This window comes from Rousettus aegyptiacus, unplaced genomic scaffold (genome assembly GCF_014176215.1).
Source record: "Rousettus aegyptiacus isolate mRouAeg1 unplaced genomic scaffold, mRouAeg1.p scaffold_m13_p_7, whole genome shotgun sequence".
NCBI classification, from domain to species: Eukaryota; Metazoa; Chordata; class Mammalia; order Chiroptera; family Pteropodidae; genus Rousettus; species Rousettus aegyptiacus.
In genome coordinates, this window is record NW_023416310.1 from 76,562,060 (window position 1) to 76,576,996 (window position 14,937).

At 43.1% G+C, this 14,937-nt stretch overlaps 1 protein-coding gene across 1 annotated transcript in view; it reads right to left on the bottom strand.

Annotated features, from left to right (window-relative positions):
- The window catches only part of DOCK2 (dedicator of cytokinesis 2), a 361,300-nt gene that overhangs the window by 308,671 nt on the left and 37,692 nt on the right, over nucleotides 1-14,937 (bottom strand). The window contains exons 7-10 of the mRNA XM_016160161.2: nucleotides 14,001-14,136; nucleotides 11,815-11,969; nucleotides 7,311-7,392; nucleotides 1,939-2,074 (exon numbers count right to left, since the gene is read on the bottom strand). Coding sequence (XP_016015647.1) covers nucleotides 1,939-2,074; nucleotides 7,311-7,392; nucleotides 11,815-11,969; nucleotides 14,001-14,136 — 509 coding nt within the window. The remainder of the gene's footprint in view (nucleotides 1-1,938; nucleotides 2,075-7,310; nucleotides 7,393-11,814; nucleotides 11,970-14,000; nucleotides 14,137-14,937) is intronic.

Genomic DNA, 14,937 nt, shown 5'->3' on the forward strand with positions numbered 1-14,937 from the left:
GAGAATCTAATGAAATCTAGTCACCTTGTTTTCATAAATGTGCTCAAAACTGTAGGAGCCCTGAACCCTGCAATTTCAGAGGGATCCTGGATCCTCTGAAACCTCTCGTCAAATCAGCCACTAAAGATCCATAAAACCAAGGTGAAGAACTTCTGCATTAGAGCAGGGATTATAGAAATGGCGGGGATGAGGGTGGGAGGCACTGAGAAAAGCTCGTCAAATAGAAAACAAAAAAGGTAACAATATGAAATTCCTCAAACACTCCAGGTCCTGGCAGGGAGCCGCTAAAATTGCTTGGATAATAATCAAACAGTGACTGAATCTAGCTCCAGAGGGGAATTAGGGAGCCGAGAAAAGGAGCGGAAACTTATTTGAACCTGACCAGCATTGATTCTCTCTGATTAACAGACCACCCTCGCCTATTCTCAGTGGCCACGGTTTGGGTGCGGCAGTCTCCCTCTGACTCCGGAGTTGTTCATATGACCTGGGCGATCAGAAGACCACATTTTCCTGCCCGGAGCAAGTGCTTTGGGGATGAGCACATGACCTATATTTAAGCTCCTGGGGCTTCTGCTGAAACTAACAGGGAAGAGGTACTCTCTTGCCCCTGGATTGCTAAACTGGTAGGATGCAAGCTTGGAACAAACAGCCTGACAATATTTTGCCAACTAATTGGACAGCCATCTTCAGAATAAGCCAGCAAGATAACACAGGAGCAGAGAGATAGATGTAAATTCATTTGAGTTCCTAGATCCACTATGCTTGAAGCAACCTATCTGTGAACCTTTTAGTTACACCAGTAGCTGTCACCTGAAACCAAAAGAGAGGGCAGACTATAGCTGGGGACAAAAGCACACTTCGAGGTAAGATTGAAGGACCCTCACTGAACAGGGACATTGTGACGTCAGGAGAGCCCCTCATATAGAGTCAGAGCATTTTAGAGCGGTCACGGACCAACCAGATTCGAGTGTCTCATTTTACAGGTAATGAAACTAAGGCCCAGGGGAAATGCTTGCCCAAGATTGCCCAGCTGGCTAGCTAGCAACAATGCAGGTTGAAAAACCAGTAGAGCTGTCTTCTCCCTCTCCACCACTTTGCAAGCCGTACCAGGGGAGCTGCTGAACAGCAGCTGGCTTGTGATGACAGGTCAGGGTCCCCTGAAGTGAGGACCCAAAACACTGGGTTTAGTTAGACGTGGTATACAGGGATTAGAAAGGGCACATGACCAGAAGTTTATATTTAATAAAGAAAACTTGTATATCCAATTGCCATTTCTACAGGTATTTAAACTGCCTTTTAAGAAAAAAAAAAAGTGCTTTAATTGAAATAAAGGGAGTTAACTATGAGAAAACATATTAGATGAGTAACAGTGCAGGTGATGGTCAAATATAACAAAACCCGTAAAAGCGGGACGAGAACGGCGCAGCCTTGGAAACCCTGCGCGAGCTGCGGCGTGCAGGGGAACGTGGAGGCGACGCCGATCTGGGGCACCCCATCCCTTCGCGCCGGCTCTCCACACGGCCCCTGCCACGCGGGATTCAGACGTGCGGCGCGTGACTCACGCTGGGTAACTGCATTTCCAGTTCTGAGTCTTTTTTAAAATGATTTGCTCCTCATAATTAGATCCTGCCTATGTCGTTCCTCCTTCTTTCCCACGCTGGGGAGCAGGGGCGCCAACTGCTCAGACTGTGCAGCATTCCCATCGCTCTGCTCCAGACACGAGGATTCCATTAGTCACTGTCTTCATCATAAATCTGGACTTAGTCACCAATTATTTCAACTTAGTCACCATAAATGTAAGTATTAGGGTCTGTCTGGCATCAATTTGGTGGGGGAGGCGGGGAGAGCGAGGCGGAGAGGGAAAGAAGCAATCTTTTTACTGCAGCCATATAAAATGTGCACGCCAATAAAAGCCAATGGCGTGCCGTGTGTCGTTACCTGCCACACCAAAGGGCCGCCGCAGTCCCAGCGTGCACTTCTTTGTATTAGTATCCTTGAGATCCATCTTCCCAATTCGAACTATTTGACAAATCAAGTAAATTTTATCCCTGTTGAGGTCTTTGTTTCCGAGATCCTGGAGGGCAGGAAATGAACAGTTACACATCAAGTGTCTAATGGAAAAAGGAGAAAAGGAAACCTAGTAATAGTAAGTTCTTGGAAATGTGCTTAGCACTTAGCATACATGGACCAATTGTATAATTAGTCCTGGGAAAGGTAGAAAACCGAGCTATCACACCCATTGCACACAAAAGAAAGGTGAGTTTTGGAAAGGAAACTGAGTGGCAAGAGTCAATCCCAATTCTTCCTCATCAGTCTGGCGAGAGAAGGACAGAGGTACAATATCCGTTAAGCAGGATTCCCTACATGCCAGCTGAAGGATCCGAAAGATAGCATTTGCTACAAATGATTCCATCTGTTTCATCATTGTTCAGCACCTCTGAGGAAGAAGACCAAAGGAAGAGGGAAAAGTCCTAAATAACCATTTACCAAGTGCCTAGAGTATCTATAGCATTCGGGGTTGGGTCATGGCGCAAACAACCCCAGCATCTCAGAGCTTATAACACAACAGATGTTTCCTTCTAGCTCGGGCTACAGATAGATGGGGGCTCGATTCCCTTCTTTACTCTGGGCCCCTGGCTGACGGATGATCTCATCACAAATGTGCTTCCAGTGTCCGCTCAGCAGGGCAAGGAAACACGGCAATTAAAGCTTCCACCCAGAAGAGACACACACCTCTTCCACTTACATTTCATTGGCCAAAGCAAGGCATGTGACCACACTAACTTCAAAGGGGACAGGGAAATGCACGCATTGTGTGCTCGGGAGGAGGAACGCTAAAACCGGTGAATTAAACTAATGTCTCGTTCCCATGCTAGTCTCAGGTCACAGTCTTATTTGATCCTTGACAATATTCAGAAGTAGATACTGTTATTGCAGCTCCGTTTTACAGATGAGGATAGTGAGAAACAAGGACAAAGAGAGAAACAGAGGGCTTTTCCCACAGTCATACCCTCAGTCCTTGGAGACACTGTGCAGTCACTCCAGCACCAAAGTCCACAGTACATCTCTCTCATCATCAGAAAGGCACGCGGGAGGGAAAACCATGCGGACCACCTCAGCATCTGACTCCCTGCTCAAATCTAAAAGTTTCAATGTTCCCGGGACCACCATCCAGCTGGGATCAGTTAGAGAAGGAACATCAAGGCATGTTGGCATCAGAGCAGAGAATCCTGGGTGTGGCCTTGCTGGGAACAGTTGCTTCTCTGAATTAATCCTCACATAGGCATATGCCTAGGAACAGCCTGTCGGCTCACATCAGAGCCGGGGCTCAGACAAAGCAGCCATCCCCAGCCTCTTACTGTGGCTGATGTGGGAGAAAGTGAACGAAGTTGTAGAGTTTCTGGAAGAAAGACACGGCCCAAATGTAGTCCACACCTTCCTGCTTGGGGAGGTGTGATAGTTAAATTTTATGTCAACTTTGTTAGGCTATGGTTTCTAGTTGTTTGGTCAAACACTAGTCTAGACATTGCTATGAAGATATTTTGGGGGTCTGATTTGCATCTAAAATCAGTTGACTTTAAATAAAGGAGATTATCTTCCATAATGTACATAGGCCTCATCCTATCAGTTAAAAGTCTTTAAGAACAAAAGGTGAGGCTTCCCAGAGAAGTAGGAATTCTGTCTCAAGACTGTAGTATAAAAAGCCTGTGAGTTTCCAGCCAGCTGACCAGCTCCACAGATTTCATACTCGCCAGCCCCCACAATCATGTGAGCCAAATCCTCAAAATAAACCTATCTATCTGCCCATGTATCCTATCAGTTCTGTTTCTTTGGAGAAACCTCACTGACAGAGGACTGTCCTCTCAATGGCTGGAAGAATGGACGTCTGCTTCCCCACTCTCCAAAGCAGCTTAGCTGGGCAGGAAGAGAGGGATGGTAGGGGAGGAGGGACTTTCAGACTGAGGAAGACCCTCCATTCATTTGCTTTCCCCGCCTTGCCCTGTAGGCAACTGAGTTTGAGATCCCAACTATCTCACAGGATGGTTGGACAGCCTCCTCTCTGGCCTGCCTGGCTCCTTCCTCCCACCTACCCTGACCCCCTACAAACTCGTCTTTAGAAGCCACGTTCACTATTTCATTTCTCCACCCCCAACAATGTCAACAGCTCCCTATTTCCTACCCTATTAGTGCTAATCTTCCCCAGCTGACGTGAAAAGCCCTAGACATAATATATTTCCAGCTGTCCTGTCCAACTGATTCCTCACTATTCTCTGCATGTAAGTACTCTATTTTTGTCACAAAGATTTCTTTATTGCTCCACAAACACACAATGTTCACTTTCAACGCTGGGTCTTTCTTCCTAAGCCCCCTATCTGCACCTCCGCCTCAAATGCGTACCGCTTATTCCTCTGTATATCCAAAGCCTTAAAAGCTCAAGTCTTGCTTCCTTTCAATGACCTCCATCCCTAATTACTTCCCTCTTCCCATTAGTACTTTTCATATTTTTGAAGTATATAGATTGATATGTTTCCAGGGCAATTCAGAGCCACAGAGGCCCTGGCACCTGAAAGGTTTCTTCCTAGATATTATAGGCTAAATTATGTTCCCCCCAAATTCATTTGTTGGAGTCCTCACCTCCCAGTGCTCAGAACATGACTATATTTGGAGACAGGGCCTTTAAAGAGGTGATTAAGCTAAAATGAGGCCTTGAGGGTGAGCGTAAGCCCATATATCCTTATAAGAAGATGAGATTAGGCCACAGACACACAGAAGGAAGGTCATATGAAGACAGAGGCAGTAGGTGTCTCCATCCGTAAGCCAAAGAGAGAGATCTCAGAAGAAACCAATCCTGCAAACTCCTTGATCTTGGACTTTCAACCTCTAGAACTGTGAGGAAACAAGTTTTGTTGTTTAAGCCATCTTATCTGTGGTACTTTGTAATGGCGGCCCTAGCAAATAATACACTTAGACAACTTAGATAAACCCATAAGGTTCCCAGGTAAGCCCCATCCCACCCCTCTTCTCTGATAAGATTTCACTCGCTCAAAGGAAGACACCGATCTCTAAGAGCTGCCTCATCAGAGACCCTTGGCACTAAAGAACCTTAATATGTTACATAAACACACCAAAATGCCTGAGCACAGGTTATTCTCTGGAGAGTATGTAAATGGGTAACCCTCACTCAGAACTGTCTCTAATCTGTGGTGTCTCCCAATCATTTTACTTTGGCCTTATAAAACTCAGATGTGTTGGGGGAGCTGAGGCAGGACAATGAAACTTAAAGTTCGTGTCACCTGATTTAATTATTCATTAGTACTCCTCTTATTGTTCAGTCTTGCTTCCCATGTGTTGGCAGCAACCCCCAAACTGGACAAAATCTTAGGGGACCTCATGATATATGCTCTCTCCTCTAACAGAGCCACAGAGGGTGAACGCTTGTCAAGCAGACAGAGGGGAAATCCACCATTGGTCCGACCCACATGCCAGCTCCTCAGGCTCTGCCCCCAAAGAGGAAACTAGAAAGAGTGAACACCCAGAGACAAGATAAATGAGGCCAGAAATGCACATGCCTGCCAAGTCTTATCTCATCGCTAACTTAAACATCACCTCAGTGGCCAACTGAAAGCAACTCCCAGTCAAACGCCATCATATCACCCTGTTTTAATTATCCACATTGCCTAGATTGCCTTTTGGCATTTCTCCTTTTTATTTATTCATTTACTTATTTTCTGAATTCTCCCCATCACGCCATGAGAGCAGGAGCCTATCAGCTTATTCGCTGCCGTATCCCCAGCAACTAGCACAGAGCTTACGCACAGTACTCACTAGATAGCCCTTGAATCAATAAAAGAAGCTAGAACAGCATGACCTTCCTTGCCCTGAAATGAAGACTCCCATCATTTCAAGAGAGGGACGTGTCAGCCTGTTGAACTAGTCACCCAAGGTTCTCAAGATCGTTTGCTGTGGGAAGAAAAGGAGGTGGCACAGGGAGAATTCCATGAAGGCAAGATCCCATTCTCATTAATACCGAGTGACACAAATTTACCGATGCCCTTTCCCGCATGTTTATATCATGAACTGGTTCTCTGCAAAATGAACCACTGATTGATTCCCCGTCCTTCTCCCTCTCATGAAACATCTGTCTCCCGGTTTAATCACAAAGCCCTGTGGGACTCTCCTATTTATCAGGAAAATAAATAGGCTCCTCCTTCTAACTAATAATAGATAAACAGGATTGGACACATTTGTATAAGCCAAGAAAACTTTGTCTAAACAATTAGGACCTGTGGGCTTATTCCTCTGGCTCATTTTTCAGAAAATAACAAACAAAATAAATCAGCTGCACTTCAGTCTAATCGTGACATGACATACGACACTGCATTTAATGGGCTGTAACTGGAGAATCACTGTAGAGCGAGGTAGGTTAATATAGCATGTTGGTCACTCCTGGATCAAACGCATCATTTTGGTCAATGCCCAAATCCCTCCCTGGCTCCTTCTCTGTAATCTCTCTTGCTCACACAAGCAACACAGTGAAAAATCTCATAGATGCTCTTCTCCTGAAAGGAGTTTGCAGACAACATCAATATCCTTAGGTGTCTTAAGATCACACTCTTGACACAGCCTTGTGGGAACAGGACTAGAGAGGGGCGTCTGCTGGAAATGATAACCCTTATCTCCTTTCCACTCTTTCTCCTTCCCAGAGCTAAACTGTTGACTCACTCTCAGAAATAAATTATCCAAATAACAACTCATTTCAACATTTCTACATACGTCTTGCCCAGTGAGTACAGGTATTTAGAAGGGTGATCCCAGGGACCCAAAACATCGTTAGTCATCTGTGACTTAATTATGTTCAGAATATCCAATTTACAAAGGTAGCCGATGTTCCAGGAAGGCCTTTTTTTCTGATATCGTTGAGGAAGCTTTTTAGGTCTGAACCAAAGAAAGAACTCAGGTTAACCATGAATTACCCAGAAAATCAGCATAGCTGCTGTCCCCAGTTCACCTAGATATGATTCTAGAGGGGGTTTGTACTTGTTTACATAGTGCTCTGCATGTGTTCTGTGTGTGTGAGTGAGTGAGAAAGACATAGGGAAGGAGGAAGGAAGAGAGAGAAGATCCATCTTCCCAACAGCTTGCTCAGGGCACACGACGCCCTCTGCCGCAGCTCTGAATCTCTGCAGAAAGCACAGAACAGGGCTCTGCACCGAGGCCACGCTCCCTCCTGACCGACCAACCAGCCTCACGTCCAAGATCATGCCCCTGGGAGTGTGAAGCGTGGTAATGAGAAGACAGCGCACACCCACCGTGAAGACCACCTTCAGGTTGTTGAGCATCTCGACCTCCTTCGGGAAGCCCTTGCTGCCCCATCGCACCAGGTAGTTCTCACTGTGAGAAGAGAAGTGGCAGCCCATTACTGTTGGGGGCTCAACATCCATTTAGCAAAAACACTCACCAAAACCTCTACAGTGTGTCCCACACTATGCTGGCCACTGGGGACACAGTAGTGTTTGAGACAGACACGGTCCCTCCCTCCAAGAGATCATGTTTCTGTCAGGAAGACAGAGTTTTGACAGCAGGGGCAAAGAATTACTAACATAGGTGTATTTACAGTCTCTTTCCCTCCCCCATCTGCTAAGCAAATCCCGGCCCAGCTGCCAAATATTTTTGAAGAGCAGCAGTATTTTCTGCAAGGTTATCAAGGGGCAAAGATGAAAGGTGAAGGATTTTAGTAGAATTTTTCTGGACATTAAGAATGTATTTGCCCTTCCTATTCCACTCCCCTTTTGAGACTGAGTAAACATTTGAATTATTTTAAATTATCTGTTGGATATAGGACTGTTGTTTCTTTGAATGAAACATCACACTGTGATGGACCATACAGGGCCTTAGCCATTATCTGAGATACATTGGACTATTTAAATGCAGTTGTAACAACTATTTATATGCAACTACGCTATAAAAGAAAAGTTCAGGATATTATGAGAATGCATATCAGAAGAGCCTGGCCTAGTCTGGGTGGTCAGGGAAGTCTTTGCTGAGGGTATGACATGTAAATAATGTTGGTCAAGAAAAGAGTGGGGAAAAAAAATTTTTCAGGCAAAATAAACATGCATGCAAAGGCCCTGAGGCAGGATGGTGCGTATGCATCTAAAACACAAATCTAAGGGGAAACTAGCAACAGAAAAATTAGAGATTGAGGCTAGACCATGTAGGCCTTTTAAGCCATTCAAGGATTTCATCTTGATCCTATGGCTAATTGAAATCCATTTCAGGTTTTTATGACAGGCAGTCACATGGTTCTGACACATGATCATTTATCATTTCATATCTTCAAGCAACCATATACCACCATGTATGGTTCATACTTGTCAGGCCAGCTGCACCAGGAAGATAAAATTGTCTAGCACTCCTTTAAGGAGAAGCTTAGTACTGTTAGCCAAGTTATTAGGTTTTCCATGCCATCAAGGAGCATATAGTTGGCGCTAAATAAATGCTCGTTATCTTGAATTAGGAAGAAGGAAAATAAAGTTCAGAAACCAAATCACCCCAAGAATGCGACAAAAGTTAAGGGAACTGCCTTCTTTTTAAAGATTTATTCTGTCTGAGGCCTTGTTCCTGTCTTGCCACTCACCTCCAGAAGATTAACAAGAGTAATTTGAACAAAGTTCAAGGAGGGAATGGAACTAATAACAAATGAACACAGCCCAGGATCAACCAGTGGTTAAAATTCAATCAAGTTAAATGTACCATTTCTTTTTTCAGTAAGATTTAAATTTTTTAGTAAAATTTGCAGCAAACTATCCAAGAAGGCTCCATCCGAAAAAAATTTTTAGATTATTTCCCATTGGTTATTTCTGAATTGTCACAGTGAAATACATGGGTATTTCTCAGGACCTTTCATTACACTGTAGCAAGCCCCACAGAGAACCACTCTGCTAGGTTGAAGCAGCGGGCCCTCGCAATTTTCTTCTAGGGGAAATAGAATCGTAAATAAGAAAAGCAATTTAGAGAGCTGAGCTGGCTCCATCCATCCTTGCCCAGGAAGACCTGTATGGTAAATCCAGAAGGCCCACCTGGCATAACGACAGGTGAGACCTCCTCCACACAACACCCTCCGCAGTGGAAGGTGAGGACCGCTCCAACTCCTCCTTGAGCTCTTTTTAGAAATGAGCCTTGCCACTGGCCTGATGCCTGAACTGCTTCTTTGTCTGTCCTATAAAAAGTTACTTTAAAACTCCCAAACTGGATCTCTTCAGGCACCCCCTGGAACCTGACCGTGACTCATCCCAACATTGAAATTCTCCCCCATCCATGTCTGGGTCACACTGAGGATGCCTGAACTTGCCTGTGGCTCACTGCATGTCGACCCTGATTAGGGCGGGCAGGAGTGGAGAAGATTGGTTTCTTAGGGAAAGAACAGCATCAGACTGACACAGGGAGGGCTTCCGAGTGCCCCGGCCCCTTTCCTGAATTATGCCTCTGCTCCTCTTTCTTTTCTACTTTTTTGGCCTCTGCCCCTTTTGTCCTCCTCCTCGTCCCTCAGTCTCTCGAGGGCTTCCCTGCATCTCTGGCATTCTCAGAGGCATCACTCAGGCACGCCCCATCGAGCACCTCATCTGCTGTGACAACACATCAGGGAACAGAGCCGCCGTCTTGCCGATCCATTGTCTCCCTCTCCAGCGGTGGCTCAGGCCATCCATCACTTAAATGGGCCAGCAGGCCAGGCACCCTTGCCAATTCGACCATGAGGAATCCTCATGTTTTCTAAGAGGCAGGGAGGGTCCTTTTAGTGCTTTTAGGGTGCCTTGTCACAGGTGCCTCGGGAGCAGCTGACAGGAACAACAAGAAGAGTAAGACTCGCAGACCATTCCAGGGTGGGTCCTAAGGGGACAGGGACACTGGTTTGCGGTGCCCCCGAGGCCCAGCCAGGTAAATTAGTCTGGCTCTCTCGTGCTAGGGCTTTAGGTTTGCTATAAATATAACATTCCCCCATGACAGTGCTGAGACCCTGGAGAGACCATTCAGGATATCTGCTACTACCCTGAGGGAAGAGCTCCTGGTGACAGACTGAAGTGGGAACTACCTTGTCTTTGGAGCCCGACAGACCTGGGTGGGAATTCAGCTCTGCCATTTGTAAACTTGTGTGACTCTGAGGAAGTCACTTGACCTCGTTGAGCCTCACATTCTCACCCGAATGGTATGGAGTAATGGGGATTAAGTGAGATCATGAACACACCTAAGTTCAGTCTTCGTAGATAATCAGTCCCTCCAAGTTTCACAAATGTCTCCAGGAGAGCCATTATTTTCCAAAGCACTATATTCACTAGGCACTGTGCATTATCTCATTTAATCATTATTCGCCATGCAAGTCAGGCATCGTTTTCTCCATAAAAGCAGATGATCATGCTCCAGCTCTATTCTAATGTGTCAACAGGGAACTCAAATATAGGACCATGTGTTGCCCTAAAACCCCACTAGAGGGGACAAGCAATGGTCACCTAGGAGAAAGGATGAGTCTGAACCACAAGGAGAGGGGAATGACAGTGGGGGCCAGGTGTGTACCAAAGTCTCTTCTTGTACATTTCTAAAGGTGTTTTCCCCTCCTTGAGCTGAGGTCCCCAGAAGCTCCCTCAGTTCCTCTATTCTCAAGAATAATTAATTAAAGTAGTAATAATCATAGCCTCTACCACTTGGAACACAGGTAGCATTTGCCAGGCTCTGTGCTTCATGTGATTTCTCTCAGTAAAGCCTGAAAGAAATGATCCTGTGAATCTGGCATCCGCATTGACAAATGGGAAACTCGGGCTTAAGAAAAATGAACAACCTGCGCAAGGTGAAGAAAGAATAAATGGTGGGGCCAGGATGCGCGCCTAGGCAGATGCCAGGGCCACACTCTGAGACCGTTGTTGCCATGAAGAATACAGAAGTTTCACCATTCATTTCTCAACTCCTATTTTATTTTACTTTTTTATCTTTTATTTTATTTTATTTATAGTAGCAAAGTTTTCTTGTTTTTATTAATTACTCTTATTACTGTATATATGTACAAAAGTGGAAATATAGAGAAGTATAAAAAGGAGGAAAATCACCTTTAATCCTATCACACAAAATAAACTCATGCTAGAGTTTTTTGTACATCCTCTTCTTGGCCTTTATCTATACTCGCATCTCTCTCTCACACACATCTAATATATTAAATATACAAGTATACTAAGCTCTGTATGTTTAGACTGTATATCATTTACGAAAATGAATAGATACTCTGCAAAGTATTGGTAACCAGCTTTTAAAGTTGATCATCATATTGTGAACACCTCTCTCATATCGTTGCACATATTAGGAAATGTGATTTCAAAAGTTGAATAGTAGCTCATAGGATTTTATTATTTTTTTATTTTTATTTTTTCCAAACTCACTTTCATGTACCTCTCTCTATCTTTAGTACATTATCTACCTCCTACTGGCATTTTCTTCCCTCTCAGCTGGAGTTCATTTTAAAAATAGTTATTTTTATTCTATCAATGCTACCTCTCTGAATCTTGTTATTTCGGATTATTTTCCAGCAATCTAAACCTGTTTACAAAACCCTGTAATCATAACCCCACTTTGGGGAAAATTTGGTGGTAAGTAATACTTCCCCCTGACTTCCACACCCTAGAAGAAGTTATTTCACATCCTCAGGTAGGCTTGGTTTCTCTTCTGGGTGAGAATTTCTCCACACATGCAGATGGAAAGAAAAGGTGCTCCGTGGTCTGCAGCTCCAAAGTCCCACATACAGAGAAGTCAGCCGATACTGAGTGCACCTACCTTATGACTGTTTGCTTGTTGGGGTCATAGAGAGACATGAAGAGCTCAGCATCTTCCCCAATTCTGCATACAAAGTTTCTCACAAAGACATAGAGGCTGTGGGTAGGGGATGAGGAGATCCGGGCATATGTTCCGTAATCTGCCTGGTCTTTTGACTGAGAGACAAAAGAAAGAAGGGAAGAAGATGGAGAAAATTAGCTCAGCACCACTGAGGACAACAGAAAGATGTCCTAGGATATTGAGAATCACGTACGATTCAAGTGTGAAGCTTTTGGTGTTATTCCCAGCTCTACCACCAAGTTTCTGCAATCTGAGATAAGTCACTTGGACTCTCTTGGCCTTGATTTTCTCACCTTGTGAAAATCATCGCTGACCCAGCCTCCCTCTTAATATCATAAAAAGCACAAACTATAAAAGAAAAAAACTGCTTATATGAATTTCATAAAAACTAAGAACTTTTGCTTTCTGAAAGAAAAAAAGACTGGGAGAAAATATATTTGCAAAACATATATCTGACAAAGAATTTGTATCCAGAATAAAGAATTCTTACAACTCGATAATAATAATAATAATAATAAAATCAGCCCGGTTAAATTAAGCAAAATATTTGAACAGACACTTCATTAAAAAAAAAAAAAGAAACAAATTGGATGGCCAGGAAGCACACGAAGAGATGTTCAACATTACTAGCCATCCAGGGAACTGTAAATTAAATCACAATGAGATAACACCACACAACTATTAGAATGGCTAAAGTTAAAAGGCTGACAATACCAACTGATAGCAAGAATGTAGAGCAGCTGGAACTCTCGTATGTTGCTCATGGAAATGCAAAATTATATAGTCCTTTTGGGAAATAGAATAGCAGTAACCTAAAAAGTTGAATGTTCACTTAAAAGATCCAGCAATCCTACTGCTAAGTATTGCCCCCTCCCAAAATAAAAAGTTGTCCACACAAAGATTTATCTGTAAATGTTCACAGCAGTATCAGTTCTAATAACCCCAAACTGGAAACAACTCAAATGTCCAATTGGTCAATGGTATGTACCATTGACAACTGGTCAATGTTATAACAACTAGCGATGGAAAAAACAAAACAAAACATTAATAAACACAACAACATAAACATCAAAACCATCCTGCTGAGTAAGAGAAATCAAACACAAAAACCATATGATTAAACTTACAAGAAACTGTAGAAAAGGCAAAAGTATAGTCACAAAAAGCAAATTGGGAATTGCTGTAAAGGGGGTTGGCTGTAAAAGAATTCAGGGAAACTTTAACAGTGATGGAACCATGCTATATCTTGATTGTGGTAGAGTTTACCCAACACTATATATTAATATGATTTGTTAGACTGTAGTTTAAAATAAGTTGATTTTATTGTGTGAAAAGTATATCTCAATAAAGCTAAAATTAAGGTTGCTTTCAAATAATATAGTGATTAAAAATTTTTAAATTATAAATCAGATCATAATAACCTTGTAAATATTATGTTTCTTTGAAACCTTTCATTGATTTCCTATCACATCTTAACTCTTTTCCATGAGTCCTCACGTCCTGTGAAAGCCAACTCCTGCTACTTACTTTGCCAAATCATTGCCTACACTCTCTCGTTGCTCATCATACCCCACCCACGCAGGCCTTTCTACTCTTTGAACATTCAGAACTAAGTTCCACCTCAGAGCCTTTGTACTTTCTGTTCCCTCCACATAGATTACTTGTTCCTAGATCTTCCCAGGTTTGTTCCTTCACATCAAACAAGTGTCATCTCAGATGTCACTCCTGAGAGAGGCCTTTCTTGATGGTACCTTTCGAAATAGCTCCTTATTCACTCTGATTGACATAACCCTGGTTTATTGCCTTTTAGAAACTTATCACCACCTGGAATTAATTTGTCCATTTATTTGCTTTTTTACTGCCTCTCCTCTTTTCTTCCCTCTGAATTATAAAAGTTCTACAAGAGCAGGAAACTTACCTGGCATTAAACTACCTGTGGGATGGACACAGAATGAATTATAGATCCCCAAAACGGAACAAAACGTGTGTGGTTACTAATCATCTCAGACAATAGGACAGATGTCCCCTTGAAAAATATATAATCTGGTTAATTAGCCTATTTTTTTAAGTTTATGGTGTGCTAAACGTCTGCCTCGCTTGACCAAAGCCTGTTTCATAAAGCTCACCATTTCTTCCTTGATGCGCTCTGTGATTTTTTCAGTTGCTTCCTCGTGCGCATGGAACAAACTGATGACACTGGTATTATCAGGGTCCAAGATATTCCCATCTTCGTCTCTGACAATCAGATCAAGCTCAAGGATTCTGAAAAGCAAAATAGGAGGTGAAGATAAATCAGGAGAGACTGAAGCCTTCAGGACATTGGCGAGGAGTTTCTACCAGAAAGTTCACCTGGTTTCTGGGGGTTACTGATTCCCATGAAATAGCTCCACATCAAAGGCTGTGAACACAGCTGGGAGTCATATTGGTGCAGTACAGCACAGCCTCTTTGGGACGGTGGACTATGTCAATGTGTATTTAAATATTTTAAATGTACTTCTTGTGATGTAGAACCTAGAGAAACATCCCACACTTGAACAAGAATATGTATTGAAGCATTATTTGCATCATCATTGTGTTGAAAAGAAAAAAACGAAATGTCTATCAAAAGAGGAAAGGTTAACTTAAATTGTTATCTGTCATGAAATCCCATAAAGCAGGGTTTTGAAAATATGACATTGTTTGGTATGTTTAATGGTATGTCTCAGAAAGAAAAAAGTATGGACACATGCATACAGTATGTTTTATATATAAGAAAACAAAGACGAAAACCAAGCCAGATATCCTATCTGGGTGCACGGAATGGACATGAACAGAGAGAAAAGTCTGGACAAAAGGCACCAAATTACCGATACTACCAAGGATACCCGTGAGAGAGGCAGGGCCCTGGGACTAGCAGGGATGGAGGCCTCAAAGGAGAAATGTGCCTTATTTCATTCTGTTTAATGTAATGTAATATAGATGCAGAGAAAGTATTCGTGTATATTTATTCAATAATAATTTGAACTTGGTTGGAGGGAAAATCTCATTTCACTCTTCAGCCTTGACTTCTATACCACAAGCTTC